Source organism: Aythya ferina (assembly GCF_964211825.1).
Source record: "Aythya ferina genome assembly, chromosome: 8".
NCBI lineage: Eukaryota > Metazoa > Chordata > Aves > Anseriformes > Anatidae > Aythya > Aythya ferina.
In genome coordinates this window covers 22277465-22294839 of record NC_140304.1, presented here as the reverse complement: position 1 = coordinate 22294839, position 17375 = coordinate 22277465, and the positions used below count along the sequence as shown (strand labels likewise).

The following is a 17375-nucleotide window of genomic DNA, read 5'->3' as shown; positions in this document are numbered from 1 at the left end:
TTGCATCATTTGCAATTTCTGTACAACCACCTGCCCAGGCATCCCCTGCCCATCACTGCATGGGCGAGCTCATCTTCCTTCTGCTCCAGAAACCAGCCCCTCTCACAGAAGAGCTATGGTCACAAAGGACCTCTGTGGGTCATCTGGTCCAACCCCCTGTTCAAGCAGAGCCACCTCGTCACTTCCCCAGTCCGGGCAGAAAGTCTCAGTGCTTTCTTGGCCTTCCCAGGATGAAGCCACATCTCTAGTGGCTTAGCACAAGTGTGACAGTGACCCAGAGCCATGAAAGTCATTGTAAAAGTACATGTTCAACCTTGCAGAAGTGTCTAGCATTCCCCAGTACGTTCAGGGCCTAGCTGCCTTTTGCTCCTTCAGAACTGCTAGGACATGTACACTGTGCTCACCTTCAGTAGCTTTGGTGTCTGAAGGAGGGCAGACCCACTCCTTGTTCTGGCACAACTGGCTGATGTACTCAAATGTCAGCATGGTGGCAATGCACGCAAGGTCCCGTGGATAGAGCTGCAATAAGCAGTCAAGGCTCAGCTGTACGCAGAATTTTGCTGTCCCCAAATGCAGCAGAAAGCACTTTAAAGGCATGGAGAGGAAACACCCACGTTCCTGTCCCCTGACCCCTTTACTCTCAAAGCTCCCCGCTGCTTCACCAGCCTGTCAGCTTCCCTTTGCCCTGCGCAGGGGGTACACAGGCAGTGCTGCCTGCAATCTGTTCTCTGACCCAGCCCACTCCCCTCTACTGGAATGGCTCTTGAAACCACCTATCCCAGAGCACCCCCTGCCTTGCAGTTCAGAAGCCATTTCTGTCCAGCAGCCCAGTTCCTCTTCCAGAAATCTCAGCCTCTTGTTACCAGCACTGCCATCTCTTCTGGCCCTCAGTGACTTACCTGCAGTGTTGTGGTGCACTTGCAACAAAGCCCTCTCTCTCTTCACAATAGAGCACATGCCCAAACCCTTCCAGGGACTCACCGCTTTGGGTATTTTCTGGTAGGGCAAGCCGTGGAGGTGCTTCCAGTTCTCAGCAGTACTGTGCACGTAGCCACTCTGTGGCTCTACCCAGCACTCAGTGACCAGGTTCAGCTCTGTGTCCACCTCAATGGCCTCCACCTCTGTATCATTGTCATCATCCGTGGAAAAGCTGTAGGGAAGACATGTCTTATGAGACAGAACAGAGGCAGAAGCTTAGTGCAGCTCCTCTCAGAGCTGCAAGAAGAGCCACAAAAACTGCAGGTATGCGGGCAAAGCCCCATCTGTGGTGAGCTATCTGTGACAGGTGTCTGTTCTGGTGCTACCTGTGAAGGGCAAGTCTGGAGCTGTGCCCCCTCTGCTGCCAGCCCTCCCCAGGAGGGAGTCCTGCCTCACCTGTCCTTGGTGGAAGTGGAATGCGGGGGGAAGAGGATGTACTGGACAACACAGGTGTGCTTCTCTCTGCCGCTGCTGCTCTCACTTGAGCCATCGATCTGGAGGGGAGACACAGCATGAGCCTGGGCAGCAGCAACAGTCTGCACCTACCCAGAGCCCTGCTACACAGCACAGCCCCATCCTTCAGCTCATGGTGGTGGAGAGAGGGAGCCTGCACCAGCCCCAAGAACTCCTCCAGTACAGCCTGTCACTGCCAACAAGGCAGGTCTCTAACTGTCAATAAAGACGGGAAAAGACCCAACCCAAAGGCTGCTTTTCTTCAGGGGAGGAGGTCACTCTCCCTATACACACCAAGGGTACATGCTAGGAGCGGGTGGGAAGGTGAATCCCACACACCCACCACAGGAAGGTGAATCCACAAAGGATTGCATCCCCACTGCAGCCTCCAGGCTCACCTGTATAGGCAGTTCCAGCACCATGTTGATAATTCCATCCCCGCTGGATGCAAAGTGGAAACCCTCTGACAGACGGACCCTGGTAACAGAGATGCAGTCAGCCAAAGAGGATTTCACTACCTGTACTGCAAGCCTTAAATACAAGAATGACTCAACCCCTGACTCCATAACACATCCCTTCCCAAGGGAGGGATTTGCACACAGAGAATGTGGCAAGGTGGCACTTTGCACAGGACAGCCTGAGTGAAGCTCAGCACAGTCCAGGCATAGTAACACCCCCTGCCCTTCTGTATGCCTTCCAGAACACTCCTTTTCCTCAACTGCAGACGCAGATCTGGGTAAAGCACTGGCCCAAGTAGCTCTGGAAGCTGTGTGCAGGACCAAAACTCTGCTTCAGATCTGCACCCCAGGACCCCAGAGAAAGCATTTTCATTCAGGTGTGCAACTTACTCTGTGAGTGTGGAAAGGAGCTGGGCTACAGCTGTGATGGGCACGGCTGGTGCCAGCCCCGACTGGACGCTCCATATCCATCGCTGGTGGTAGAAGTAGCGGGACAGCGAGGCCAGGGTGGAAGAGGCGGTACGATTGGCCACCATGGTGAGCGGGCCGGACACCGGAGGATGCTCCAGGTTGAGAATGAAGGGAGCTCGATAGTCAGAAGGCAGCTTCTCATACCTGGGAGAAAGAAAAGTTCGGCTTGCTGAGGTAGAACAGATGTTCTGCCCCGGACCAGAGCTGCCTGGATTCACAGCCTGCTTGCTGGGCCTGGGACGGAGCCCTCCAGCAGCAGAGTGTGGCTAGCCCAGCACAGTATCCTGCTCAGACAGTGGTGCCTAAGCTTAATTCTGCATCATACTTGGTAAGAGCAACCAATCTGCCTGTCTAACAAGGCTCCCTGCAAGTCATAGCCCCCCAGACTACTGCCACCATTCCTGGCCACACAACCCAAAGCACCACAAGCCCAGGCTTCACAGCACTCCCATCCTGCCACCTGCAGCACCACCCACGGCCCCTCTTCCTCCCACCTCCCAGGGCAAGGAGGCCGCACTGCCCGCCCGGCTCTCCATCGCTACCTGATGAGCAGCTTCTCCAGAGGCTTGTGCAGCACGACAAGGCAGGGTCTGTCCGACAGGGCCGACTGGGCCCCAGCCACCGGTGGAGACTTGGAGGGAGAACTGCTGCCAAGCATTTTCCTCTTCGCTTTTGGAGTTGCCTCCTTGCTCTGGACCCTGTGGGGAAAGCGGAGCTGCAAGATTCGGTCCCGTAACTCCTCCACTATCTGTCATGGCAGAAGCAAAAGGTAAACATGACCACCTTCATCTGGAGAAACAAGCTACGCAAAATGAACTTCCAGAACAAGAGCTTGACTAAAAGGAGTAACACACTCCTCGAATATGCTGAAGAAGAATTAAAGGTCATTCTATTTCTGAGGCCCTAGTAAGACCAAGACCAAAATGACACAAGGTTCTTAGGTCTGCATTTTAACAACCACAACAAATATTTTCAAAAAGCACAAAAAAGGTCAGAACAACCCAAAAAAGGTTTCAAGGCTGGAGAAATCACCTTCCATAACTCTAAGGAATAAATTAATTGCATGCTGGCCCCTCCACCGAAGCAGGCTAAATACCCACCCTCACTCCTCCTCCCATCAACAGCCTGTAGTAAATGTAAACTAGTACATTTAAGACAGGGCCACTGTTCCCACAGCTGATATATTCCCCCACTATCATATTCATTTGTCAAATCTCTACAGTAAAAGATTTCAACAGACTAACTGATTTTTTAAGGTAGGTTATTTTTTCCAAACTACTGTCCAAACGACCTTTGGCAGGTGAAAAGCGAATAGAAAAAGGATTGTGCATTATACAATTTATGATTTACAGCTCCTGTTGCAATGCTCTGGAGCTTGCCCACAGCTGCAGGGTATGGTGCCTGGCTCACACCTTCTTCAAGAGGCAGGTTTTAACTTATACCTGCTAGAGAGAACTCCTTCATAAAACCTGTCCATGCAACCAGCACCCAAAGCCTGGATCTCCTAATGACTTGAAAGGGCAGGTCCCCCCGATTGCCAGAGCAGTCAGTGTTATCTAGGGTCATCATTATCTCAAAAAGCAGTGGTCCTTCGTGTATGTCAGCTTCTCCTCAGACTAATCTAACTCTAAAGTTAAGTGAGACATACCAAAGATTTTTTTTCATGAAGCCCAAAGATCAAGGTTTAATGAACAACCCCTTGTTTATAACAAAAGGTTCACACAGATTACTAGTAGGACATCTCTGTCACACTTACTGTTTTACCTAGGAACACTTAGACTTGTCTCTGCCACTGGATCTAGGGAAGCAGTTCAGACAGTTACCCTACTTTCTGAATCTGACCGGGGCAGCCCGTTTCTTTGGGCACAAAGGGGTTATTAAAAGTCTATCTAGCAGACTTGCATCTCTCTAAAGCATTCTCTGTGTGCCACTTTTTTTCCATCCCTGTAGTGGTCACGCAGGGCATTGTTTGCATCTTAACTCCAACCCCTCCTTGCCTAGATTATACAATACATACTTGCACTTTACCACCTACTGCAGCAGATAGCCTAGGGAACATGTAATACATCCATCTTAGAGGTCTCCACAGATGAGTCAGACAAGTATCTGCTGCTCCTGACAAACAGTATTGATTGTGCTTTGGTCACAGGGATAGTCTAGATAACCTGTGAGTCATTTCAAGGCCCACAATTCTATTAAGTAGTGGGAAGAGCATTCATGCGACCAGCTCTTTATTGATCTTCGAGTTTTTGGGTTTAGATCTTTCACAGACTTAACAAAGAAAGCTTTGTCCAAACTGTTCCTTCCTGTAACAGTAAATTCACACCTACCTAAGCCTTAATGTGTTAGAACGTTGCCTGTGATCTACCCACCACTTCCACATCCAAAACTACTTGCTTTGCTCCTACCCCAGGAGGCAGGCAGCCAGCTCTCACCTTGTTCCTGGCCTGTGCAGGTGTGCCAATGGGGAAGCCCAGTCGGAGAACCATGCATGGAGCTTTGGAGATGATCCGCACCACGTAGAATGAGGAAGGAGTAGGATCCTCAGAGCTAGGGAGGATGGATTAAGACAGGGCTGAACAAAATGTGACAGCAACTCATTAGTTCTAGCACACACACCCCAGCTACCTTCCCTCTCCCTCCAGGCTCTGCTGAAACCCCGTGGCAGCAGTTCAGAATATAGAGTTTTACATCCGTGTGCCTTGCTCTAGACATCAGCTTCTGGCCCACCACAGCACACTGGTCTAACTGGATCTCTGGCCTGGCCACGCGCCCAATTCCCCACACAGGACTGTCTCCGAGCCACTCACCCATGGATCAGTTTGACGTAGGAGTAGCCCTCCACCAGCACAAAGCTGCTCCAGTCCCGCAGCAGGGAGGTAAGGGCGGAGTGGGAGATGCGGCACTGGATGGTGCTGTAGCGGCCGTTGTTGCCCGGCGTGTGCAGGTGCTTGGGCACAGGCCTGCAGAGTGCAGCAAACAGTCATTTAAAAACCACAGTTTCTCTTCTCCCGAAAGCTTAGAGAGACTTTGCTACATTCATTGCAACTCATCCAACCAGCACAGCCTTCTTGCGGCACATACCCTCCTTCCACCCATACCCAAACATATCCCATGCTCGTGAGCAAGAGCCACCCTCCCTGAGCACAGGGACCCCATTCTCCAGCTTGCAGAGAGCACACTCATACTGTTTTTAACTCCCTCCATACAAAAAGCAAACAAAAGCCTGTGGGATAGCTTTAACTGTATGGCCCACATCCCCTGCAGTCAGGCAATCCAAACCCAAGGACTTGAGAAACAATTTATACTCTCAAGAACAAACTCTCTCTCATCAAAAGCTGACCTCCCAACCACAGTCCCTCTCAGAGAAGCGAGGCTTTACCATCTGTCAGATCCAGATAGCAAAACTCTTCCCCTGGCCACAGACACCTGCAGCTCTGTAGCAGGACTGAATTGGCATGTAGTTTCCAGTGTTTGGCTGGACAATTCGAAGCTGTGCTTTCCCTGGCTGGCCTACCCTGTGCACGCAGGCTCAGCCCTGCCAGTTACATACGTGTCATGCTCCAGGAGGAGAACGATGCGATGCATGTGCAGCCAACGCTGCCAGAAGTTGGCATCCATGGAGAGGATAGGCTTCCAGTAGGAGGCAAACTGGGAATGGCTCGAGTCAGACCCGCTGTGCTGCAGGGACAGCACCTGAGAAAAATGACAGGATGGACAGGTAAGAGGCAATGGTCAGCAAGAACCTGTCTGGTTCCACCCAGAGAGCACAGGGATTTCTCTCGTGACCAGCTGTGTTGGTCTAGAAGACTAGCCACATCCCTGGCTTTCAAAAACTGCCTCACAGAAAATAACGTGTTCACATTGAAACAGTACAACACAGGTAAAAATAAATAAGGCTTCTGAAATGTCAAGTTAATTAGGAATTTAGCTACTTAACAGCAAGTAATTCAACTACAGAAGTGGTTGCATATGTAATGGTGCCTTTTCTGATAGCAGGATATTTGGCTTGTGTCAGCAGAACAGTTAAACACTGAGAAAACCAACCTGAGAGAGCACATGCAAATAGCGTACCAGCAATAGGTGGCACCTGGCAACTCTAGCATGCTTGTATGGTAACACTGTAGTTCCACCAACTACAGCAACACTGCTGACACAGGAATAAAGTGGTTAGCCATAAGATGGGATGCTCCAGACACACCACGGGATGTATATTCATACAGAGAGTAAATTTATTACATAAAGCTTAAGGAGTAAAGGGCTTGAGCAATGAAATTTAAATGAAAGCTCTCCTAACTTTGATATCTGCTAGTCATCATCTTCCGCCAAAGCCAAGGACGCTACTAGCAAGGATCAGGTAGCATGTTAGCACTTTTGCTCTGTGAACTTCACAGTGGAAACTTAGCTGATCATTTTTTGTTTCTGCTGTGCTGGTGACAAATACGTCTCTTTCACCCTTCACAAGTGCTCAGAGCAATGAGCCTATTAAATAAAAGCCATTTAGTAAAACCTATCTTCACCTTGTAATATATCACCAGGGTACAAGGCTGCCAGCAGCAACTCCATGCATATCATTGAAAAAAGCATGGCAGTAGTGTCAGCTTGCCCATCAGTCTCACACATCTCTGCAAGAGAAGGCCTTGCAGCATGCTTAGGAGACTTGCTGTGAGGCTTAGAGTTGTAGCTGCAGCTATAATGACAGAGTGATGTCACAGAGGGGAAAAATCATGGGATGGGATGTTCACAGGTACTGAATTGTACTTGAGCTGTTACTGATTGGGAAAAAGAGCAAGAGATGAAGACTGAGTTACAGAACTTGGTTGCTTGTCGGGACTCAGCATGTCCGGGTGCAGTAGAGAACAGGCAGGAGAAACAACCTGCCCTACACTAAACGGCACAGAGAGGGGACGTACCGGAGTGGTGGAGCCTGGGGGGATGTAGAAGAGAGGTACCCCATTCTTGGTGCTCTCAGGAATGGTGAAGTGTTCTGGGACTGTGTCAAAAGACTGCAGATGAACCAACATCTGATCTGTCTGGTTGATGCTGAAAGAGAAGAGGCAGTTAGCCACACAAACCCATGTTCTCCCCTTCAATACCTCAGTCACCCAGTGGCTGCACATGCAACACTCCCTGTGTCTTGGGAGCCCATCTGCCCCAACTCAAAAGACAGATGATCAAAGTTAGGAAAGAAATGCTAAGGAAGAAATGTGCAGAGCAGCAGGGAGCAATGGTCACCCTGGCCAGGAAATTGTTATAACACTCAGGCCTAGGAGACATGAGGGGTTTTCCTAGCATCACGGTGCAGCACAGCTACTGCATATAAACCTACTACAGCACAAGCTTTCAGAGCAAGGCAGAGCTGTAGGAACACACCACCTCCATGGGATGGCAGTCAGACTTAAGGTTCACATCATAGCATCAGGACTCAGAAGAAGCAGTACCTTAGCCATGAAGCAACATTATGGACTAGGTCACAGGCCAGTTTGAACATTTTCCTTGGCCAGAAGACAAGCTTGTTGCCAGTGGTGCCTCTGCCTTGGAAGCACATTCCTTTGGGACCCTGGGCTGGGAAGGCCACCTGCATAACCCATGCCCACGCATGCCAAGGAGGGGATTTTTTGGTTACAATGGAGCCAGAACTGCTAGGGATGGTGCAGCTCACCTCTGCAAGGTGTTCCAGAAGCGCCGGATGACTGTCGTGCGGTACAGACTGGTGATGGGTTTCCTCATGGTGCAGCTGATGTCGTGCAAGATGTCGTAGCTCCCCTCCATCGTCACCTCTACCCACGTGCTGCGCTTTGATGGGTCCAGCGGCCAGGGTGTCACAGCTAAGTACTCTATCCTCATGTTGTGCTTCCAAAGTAGCACGAGTTTTACCTCCAGCTGAGACCCACCTGCGTGAGAGCAGAGGAATAGTTAGGAGTGCTTGTTCTGCAAACAGCTGAGCTTTATCTCTGACCATGGGCTCCCAAGGACACAGAGATTGTTTATTGACCATGAGGAAGGCAAAGTCATCTAAAAACTGGCTGCTCTAACCAAAGTCATTCTCTCTCCTCTCCAACAGAGGGAGGCTGTGCTTGCTCAACAGCATTTGGTGAACAGTCTTTTACATGTACACATACTATCTAAACTACAGAAGGCAACCAAAACTTGGATGAGGTGCTGAAATTTGCAATGGGCTATCTTTAGTCTCAGTTTTGTTTCCATGAAAACTTTTGCTTTGCACAGATGAGCAAGGCCTTTAAAACTTAACTCTGCAGACTGCACCTAAATCTATCCCACCGCAGAAACATGGACATTTGGACATGATGGGACCTGATCAAAAAGGAAGGTCCTTGCCATGGAAGGTGAGGGCCAATTCTTGATTTAAACTGCACATTCTTCCTGCACAGAGAGTATTTCATGCAATCTTCAAGAATCTTCAAGTATCAAGAGCTTCTCACCATGCTTACCTTCTCCTCTGCTGATCCCAAAGTGAGTAAGTTAAGACTTAATATTCACCCACTCTTCACACAGCAGTTTTATCTGTCTTTCAGACAGCCGTTGCATCTCTAGCACAATTAACGCAAACACCCGACAGCAAGCCTCACTGAGCCAGAAGAGCAAAAAATGTCCCAGTCCTGCTGACTGTGCACATGTATTTGGTACCAAAACAACCCAGGGAACACATGATTTTCTACAGCAGCACCATGCTGCTGTTTCAACTGCTCGATCATCTGTTCTGATGTCCAGCCTGCTCTCCAGTTTGCCAGACCTGCAGAATTTGTGAGGTGAGCGATTAGATGTGCTGGAAACCATCCGAACAGGGCATCAGCCTAGATCTTGTTTCCTGCAAATTTGCATTTGCTGCTGTCACAGATACATCACGCCACCTCCTTCATGGGCTGATTACACGACACTTTAAAGCTATCTCGCTTTTTATTCCCCTGGTCCCTACTAGAAGGCTGCCTTAGAGCACCCACCAAAATTTAGAAGCAGCCTTTCAGAATACATGCCCAATTCATGCTTAGCTGCTGTTTTGCTGAAATTCTTTATATTCTGAGAAGTTTCATTACCAGAAAATCGGTAAGAAGCATGTACTAGGAGGAGAAATCCTCATCCAGTTTCAGCTGTTACTGTGTAGGTTAAACTAAACCACAGCCAGCAGCCTATGACGAACTATCCACAAACAAGTATTTATAAATGGATGTATAAGCAAGAATTTATGAATGGATGTCTTCCCATTTCATGCTGCTAAAGTGCATCTTATTCCTACTGCTCATCCATTGCTTTCTGCACAATATTTTGGTTCTCATAACAAAGCCTTCCTACTTCATCAACAGCAAACATGATAAGTAAATTCCTACTTATTTTTCGTCTAGATCATTAATGAAAATATTTCCTCTTTACACTGTAGGAAACTTCCAACTGTTTCCATTAGTCATCCTGGCTTTGCTCTTACTATCCAACACAAGCAAAACTAAAATCACAGGCAAGAAACATTTACTTAGTTTGAAGTCATACCTAGATGGATTTTCAGCCTGTTCTTACTGCTCAGCAATCCATTTCTGTTTCCTGACTTTGTAGCTAATAAAGGTGTTTACTTCTTTGATTTCTTTCATGAGTCCAGCTCTGGTTTATGTTTTTTAGAAAAGCAGAGATTTTTTAAAAAAAGAAAACACTGAGAACTGCTATTCTCACTGACCAGACTATGCCCAGCCATTTTTGGTGCTGGACTGGCTTCACAGAATATGAAGTTTAAAAAAAATGAAGTCCTCCAAGCTTTCCTTCTCTCCCCAGTGCTCAGCAACACAGTGTTTTTTTTATTTTTTTTTAATTTTGATTTTTACAGACAGCAGTCCTCTGACACTGTCCCAGAAAGAAACAGGAGAGGAGCTGAGCTCTGTCACACCTTCTCAGGCCAAGCTTCTCTCTCTTCCATACTTCCCAGTTCTTCCCCTTTCACAAGCACTTCTGTATTCCCAACTAACTATAGTAGCCTTCTAAACACCTAAGTATCTGGAATTAAATCATGAGGGTAACCAGAGCACTTATAAACACCACAACCAACCTCTCGGGCACCTCCGAGTACAAAGCTAGCTATTTATTCTACTCTGCCTTTGGCAAAGTAAAGCAGAAAAGCGACAGTGTCAAAGTCCACAGCTGCACTCTTTCCTCTTGCTTCACAGCCAGGTTGGCTCTTTAACAGCCTCTAGTTGGCAAGCTTTGGCAAAAGCTTTTGGCAATCCAGGTTAATTAACTGTTCTTTGTTAGACATTTCTCTACAGAATGGCCCAGAGAGCCCTGATTAGCCAAGCATGCTTTTACTTTGCAGAGGCAATGCTGGATGTCTAAATGTCTTGATCGTTTATAAATTCTACTTTAAGATGTTAGTTCAACAATTTTTTCTGATCAGAGCCAGCAATTCCCCAGGGCATTTAGCCTTTCCAAAGGCTAAGTAACATTATCTGCTACTATTCTGAAGGCTGGCATAGAAATACATGCTGTATTTTTGATAGTTCAGACATTTCGTTTTCAAATTCCTTCTAAAAAGATCTCATGGAAATACACAGGAAGTATTTTTGGCCCTGAGCTGCAGACAGATCGAGGGTGCTCAAAGGGAAAACAAAGGAAACAAGAACGGGAGTATCTACATTCACCCTATCCTTACTCCTCCCTGCCCTTAGCTACTCATCACCAAAGGCAACACCAACCCAGTGCAGCCACTCTTCTGCTCTCGTAAGAACCAACGACCAACTCGATGTCCAACAGCTGAAGGAAGGCAGGAAGATACCTAGAGAAAAGCACACGGAGCACGCTAAGCATGCGGTGATCTTTCTGACACATTCTTCCAGAGCCCAGGAATTTGCTGCCTTACAATATCATGAGCTAGAGGTTGTAGCTCCACCCTTGTGCAAAAAGGTACAGCATGGATTTGTCTGACTGCTTTCGGAATGATTCACGCCCGCTGCCTCTTCCAGCATTTGGGGCTTCACTATCACCAGGAGCACTGCACCACTGTTGGCAGATCTAAGAAAGGCTCTCAGCAGTAAGCTGTGAGCGGGTGCACAAAAGGACAAAAGACGTAGTACTGAGCACAGCCTGGGCAGGAATTGACTTGTCGGGATGTTTCGTAGGCATTCATAGACAAGGAGAGCGCAATGGACCTAATCTGTCTGGATTTAACAGAAGCATCTCAGGCCACACCTACGGATTAGTGAAAGCAACCTGGGGACACTGTAAGGAGAAACGGAGCTTGTCAGTGGGAAACCTCCAGAGATTCTTAGTTTAAATAGAAAACTCCCAAAACAAGAAAGTTTGGGTGTTCCTTGAAGACCATCTTTAGGAATTACCCTATGTAATCTAACTGTTAGTAACATTCAAAAAAAAAACAAACAACAAAACACACTGCTCAGAAAACAAAAAATAAACAAAAAATAAACAAACCTCAAACAAACCAACACCAAAACAAAGCAAGGCCAACACCTTTCTCCCCCCCCCAGCTGGTTTCAGATTCATTCTGTTTGTAAAAAGCAGCAGGCCAGAAGAACAACTCCCAGTCACCACACAGGAAGAGTGAACTGACCACTGAGACTGAAACAAGAGATTAATTTAAGTCTACTGTGATGTGAAGAACAGCACATTTAGGGACTATTAAAAAGCAAACAAAACCGTAAGACTCAGCAGCTGGAAGCACAGGTACAGAAAAGATGCAGGCATTTCTGAGCTACCAATATAATACAATCATGGGGAAAGCTCATGCGATTCCAGATGGGGTATTTAACTTCAGAAATACGAGCATTACTAAGCAAGGCACCGATAAAACCACATTTACAACACTCTCATCAACTGCTTCAAGAAATATGAAACCAAACTGAAAACGAATTGGAAAAAAAAAAAAAAACTGTTAAGAAAAATAAACAGAACAGAAAGCCTGTCCTTGCAGAAGGAGACCGAAACATTGGCTTGCCTAACCTGCAGAAAGGAAGGTTAAATGGAGAAAGGCATTCTTCCTAAATAAGTGTGTGCTATGCCAGAGGAGGATAAACTTAATTAAGGATAATAAAGTCACACAAGTCTAATTTGGTCTGAGTAAGTTTAGAAAGGAAGCTAGAGAAAGAGCAAGGCAGCTCTGGGACAATCTTCCAAGCACAGCATGAAACCAACTTATATGGTCTTAAGGCAGAAGAACGTGCCATCACATGGCATGTTTGGAATTATTTTCAAATCATATCACAGACTTGATTCTCTCATACAAAATGTATTCTGTGTGCTAATATCCTAAAGAGGATAGTGAAGACACCGGATCACTAGGTGTCGTACATGTTTACACTGTGTAAACAAGTTTTATTCTACAATGACCAGAAGAAACCCTGAAGAAGTCAAAAGTAATTTGTTGCCTTGCTTGCAACTGATAACTTGCATTTACATTTTTCTCATCTCCCCTTCCGTTGAGGCTCTAGCCACCAGTCACAGCTGGAGATGGAAAGTAGGGCTTATGGGCACTCCTTGGGATACTCAAATCATTCACAGTCCCCTTGTCAGTGGTTATTTCTCAAGGTGCTGTAACAACTTCCAGCAAGTCAGACAGAATAGGACCACTGAACACTTTTGTGTTTTTCTAGCATTGGTCACAGTTCTGACTGATGGGACATTTTCACCAAACAATCTCTTTGGTTCTCCCAGTTTCTTTATTTGGAATGCTGTAGTTAGGAGGCTTTGAATCTTTTGTATTGAAGGGCTCAACTTCGTGTTAATATTTCGGAGTGCAATGAAAGAAATGAAGAGGAAAGCACAGAAAACTCTCCAACACAACAGGTTATGTCACTAGTTTTCTTGCAGTTGTGAGGACTCATTACCAAGATAAAAAAGGTCAGTTTGTCTGTCCCTCCACACACATATAAAATAAGCAAGTACGCAACTGTGCAAACATCCTGAGCAATCTGTGTGTAACAATCTATGCCCCGCAATTGTTACAGAAAAACTTTGTCACGGTTTGGGGAAAAAGGTTCCTCTCCTCCTGTACCAGCACTCTGCTAAGATGGCAGAGCCCACACTGTGCTGTGCACAGTTGGTACGGAGCCCTCTGCAAGCCTCCAGGCCCATTACAGAGCTGTCACCTTTTGTGATGTTGACCTCCCGGATGCTGTAGCCCTCGCGCAGCCGGACTGAGACAATGCTCACGAGGTCGGCGTGCACCTCCTTCTCTGTGTGCTTCTTCCTCCTCATAGCCAGAGCAGGGTTGCTGCTGGCAGACACCAGGTGCTCATTGAACAGTCGGTGCTGTGACACTGCGAACAGAGATGGGGTTTACAAGAGAGCAGATCCCCTGCTCCTCTTCCTACAGCAGCAGCCTTCCCCAGGTACTTTACAGGAGCTGCCTGGAACACCCAGTGGCCCGGAGAACAGTACATCCTTCAGGCACCACTTACACCTACTCCTGGTTCTGCAACACAGCAAACAGGTCTGCTGGCGTGGGGTGGGGTGTCAGGCCCTGCTTCCTATGGGACAGCCTTTGTGACAAAGCATGTATTAGAGCTACATGTTTAGCCTAGACAAGCAGGAAATGCACTGCTGTTATAATAATCACACAGGAAGCTTTTGGGCTTTACCCCTTTCCCTGGAAAGCCTCAAATTCCCAAGTACTTTCTGAAAGGTATCAGGCTGTGGGAGCTTTAAGTTTAAACCACTGCCACCTGATCCTTTTCAGATTCAAGGCCCCCCAGTCCCAGGCCAGCTCTCTTCAAACTTTTCGCTGTGTGGTTTCTGCTGGCAAGCTGCAGAAAGCACAGATGGCAGCAGCACTATAGCCGGGCACTAACGGGTGTCTCGTGCTTTATTGGTAACTAATCTCTTGGCATACTCCCAGCTGCTAACATACACGGCATAAGAACAACCAAGAGAGGCATTTGGGGTGGTTCTCAGGAGTTTAATCTTTCTATCCAAACCACCATCTGCAAGCCTGATGAGGACAAGCTTTCCAAGACGTCCCCATCTGTGATCTAGCCGGTGTGGAGGAAGGCTTGGAAGAGAACTTCTCACCCCCTCCAAGTTCCAACATGTAAGGCCTAATGGCAGTTTGCTGAGTGAAGTCCAAAGGAAGGGGAATGGCACAAAACTTGGCATTAGTTTTCCCCAAACCACCCAATTCCTGGAACCAGGAGGGCAGTGACAGATTAGGCTGCATGGCCACGTAGTGCCCAGAGCCTACAGGAGGCACGGAGCTCTGTGGAGTCCAAGACAGTGAGCACCCTTGGGGCCCTCTGTCTCACACAGGCACGAACTGCCCACGTGGGAAGGCAGCATTCCTGCCAAGCCACACAGACTGCTGCCTTTCCTTCACCTCCGTAATACTCACAAGGGCCCATAGAGGACAAGGGGGAACATCAGCATAACCAAGCCTGAAGACACTCCAAGCAGAAGACACTCTTCTGCTGGAAGGAAGACATGCATGCTCCTCACCACAGTAGTATTCTGGATTCAGAGACTCTCCGGTACGCAGGAAGGAGTACAGCAGAAATGCCTTGTGATACACGTTCAGATCCAGGCTCAGGGGATCCAGCTCAGGGCACGTGGAGAGGTAAGCACCAAAAGTGGCCATGGCAATGAATTTCATCAGCTCCACATTGGGAACATGGCCAAAGCTGCAATCGTATGAGTAGACACCGCCTACCTAATGGAGGGATAAAGAAGAGACCTGAGCAAGCACAGCACTGGACATGGGAGGACCAGTGAAGAGCTCAGACAGGCAGCAAGGTCCCCTCTTCCCCTCTGGAGGGTGAACACTACCAGCAGCAACTCACCTTCCTCCGTCTGGCAGGAAGCAGCCCCCACAGTCCCTGCTAACAGCAGACATACCTGGACAAAGGAGCAGGCCACAGTGCCGCTGCGGAGCTGGTTGAGTAAAGTCTCACACACAGCCACATCGGGGACGCTGGTCACACCATCCGTAATTATTATTATACCTGTAAAGAAGGCGTTATCTTAGCACATCTTCCACCTCAAGCAGCTACCACTCTCCTGGTATAGAATTTAGGCAGGGCAAAGGTAAAACGTAAAACCTTGGGATGTCTTGGAACACAAAAAAAAAAAAAAACCAACAAAATCTTGGGACTGACACCAACAGCTTCCAAGGCATTCTAGAGCTGGCAAACTTCCCAACAAGGCACAGTGAAGCACTCAGCCTGGGCACAGCTCCGCACACCCTGTGTTATTCCAAGCAACAATCATGGCTATGCTACCTCACAAACTCTCCAACGCTGACACCTGGTGTGTGACAACGTTGTTTACCTCTCCACTCCACCACCACAATTAGCCCACAGAGCGCAGAGCAAAAGCTGCCTTTGGAATTTCATCCCTAACCGAAGTGTCCACGCACCAGCCCTTACAAAATTCATCTCAGCCTACAGCAAGAGGAATGCAGCCCTCTGCAAACAGCCAGGCACCCTGAAAGCCAGAGAACGAAGCCAACCTGCGCTGGAGTTGGAGGGCAGCAGCTGCAGTGCCAGTATTCCCTGCCGGACCATGCTGACCAGGCCAACGTCAGCAGTGACAACAGACACGCTGGGCTTCCTCCCTGATGGCTCCTGCACATCGCCAGGGCCCTCTTGGCTCAGAGGTGATAAATCCACCTGGGAGAGGAAAAAAGGAAATAAAAAATATCCCACACTCCCAAACAGCCTTCAGCCTAGCAGCCCCATGGTACCACAGCCCTGTTGTGCTTTGGCAGACTCCACTTTTAGCTTAAATTTCCAAGTGCTCTTGAAGTCCTAGTTACTTGGGCCCCTTAAAACAGCTGGGAAAGGCTGCCTGGGGGTGGAGGAAGGGGACAACATGCTCAGAACTTTATTATAAGTTGATTTCTGACACTATGGGAAAGATGAGACACTTTGGGGTCACCCAAGCTCCTTTGTGGAACAAAACAGCTCTCAATTAGAGATGCTGAATACCTTTATTTTTTTCCTTGTCATCTAGTAGAAGCTGCAGCCACTCAGCAATTCCTCACGTAAAACCCAGAAAGGCAGAAGACACTCAAACAGCTGCATCTCACCTATGAAGCACAGCAGCAGAGTGTATAAGAGGCCTTGTAAGGACAAAGTCTAGTGCCTTCACATTTATCTGTTCAACCAGCACTAGTTATGCAGTGCTGATATAAGCAAATGCAAGTAGGCTTCTCCTGCATTTTCTATCAAAAGTATTCCCCAGGCAAAGGCTAAAATTTGTATAATTATAGTTGTGAGGAACTTATTGTGTTTATAGTCCCCTCATCTCCAGAAGGCTCTGACAGGGCAACCCTGTAATAAACTATTGCTTCATTTTTACTGCTAACACAGAGAATGGGTGAGACCCCCCCTATACAGCTACAGGGATGACTGGAGCTTGGAAAACAAAAGTTAGAACAAACTGATCTTTTGTTCTGCACAAATGGGAGCAGCCTGCTGCTGTGAGCAAAAAACCTGACTATCCATCACTTCGGTTTGCTAGATGCCTTCAGTTCAGACTCTTGTTGACAGCGATACAGCTAATGCAACTTCAAAAGTTAAAAAAAAAAAAAGTTTCAGTTCCTGCCTTTCCCCTGGGGCCTCCCACCTCCACCCCACAGCCTGTGGCAGAACTCGCCAGTTCCTCTGGCCTGCAAGTGCGTCTCTCTCTTGGATTTGCATGGCATTAGTTACAGGGTAGTTTGTTATGAGAGAAATACAGCAGCAAGGAGGAATGCATACAAAGCACTGCAAAACACCAGCTGGTCATGCCAGAAAACTGTTTACTTCCTGCAAGCCCCTTCCTATTCCAGTACTGACAGTCTTTGTATTCAGAGACAAATTTCAGCTAGAATGTGAGATTTTATGCACTTCCGATAGATAAATGTGAGGGGTCAGGAATAGCCTTTTGCTCATCTGACTGGAACCTTTTTTTTTTCCTGCCTTGAACTCAAACACTAAAAACTAACACTAAGTAAGGACTAAATAACCTCAACCAGGCCAAAAATGCCTTTGACTGTGAGTAGAGTCCTCACAGATAAGATTCCAACTGCAG

At 47.7% G+C, this 17375-nt stretch overlaps 1 protein-coding gene across 12 annotated transcripts in view; it reads right to left on the bottom strand.

Annotated features, from left to right (window-relative positions):
• SZT2 (SZT2 subunit of KICSTOR complex) overlaps window positions 1–17375 on the bottom strand; it is a 56084-nt gene that overhangs the window by 34363 nt on the left and 4346 nt on the right. For all 12 annotated transcript variants that reach the window (XM_084527742.1, XM_084527733.1, XM_084527739.1 and 9 more), the window contains exons 6-20: window positions 15811–15970; window positions 15198–15304; window positions 14802–15012; window positions 13460–13630; window positions 8023–8254; window positions 7274–7403; window positions 5914–6056; window positions 5171–5323; window positions 4796–4910; window positions 2903–3108; window positions 2280–2504; window positions 1830–1908; window positions 1375–1472; window positions 982–1150; window positions 405–519 (exon numbers count right to left, since the gene is read on the bottom strand). In XM_084527742.1, coding sequence (XP_084383868.1) covers window positions 405–519; window positions 982–1150; window positions 1375–1472; window positions 1830–1908; window positions 2280–2504; window positions 2903–3108; window positions 4796–4910; window positions 5171–5323; window positions 5914–6056; window positions 7274–7403; window positions 8023–8254; window positions 13460–13630; window positions 14802–15012; window positions 15198–15304; window positions 15811–15970 — 2314 coding nt within the window. The remainder of the gene's footprint in view (window positions 1–404; window positions 520–981; window positions 1151–1374; window positions 1473–1829; window positions 1909–2279; window positions 2505–2902; window positions 3109–4795; window positions 4911–5170; window positions 5324–5913; window positions 6057–7273; window positions 7404–8022; window positions 8255–13459; window positions 13631–14801; window positions 15013–15197; window positions 15305–15810; window positions 15971–17375) is intronic.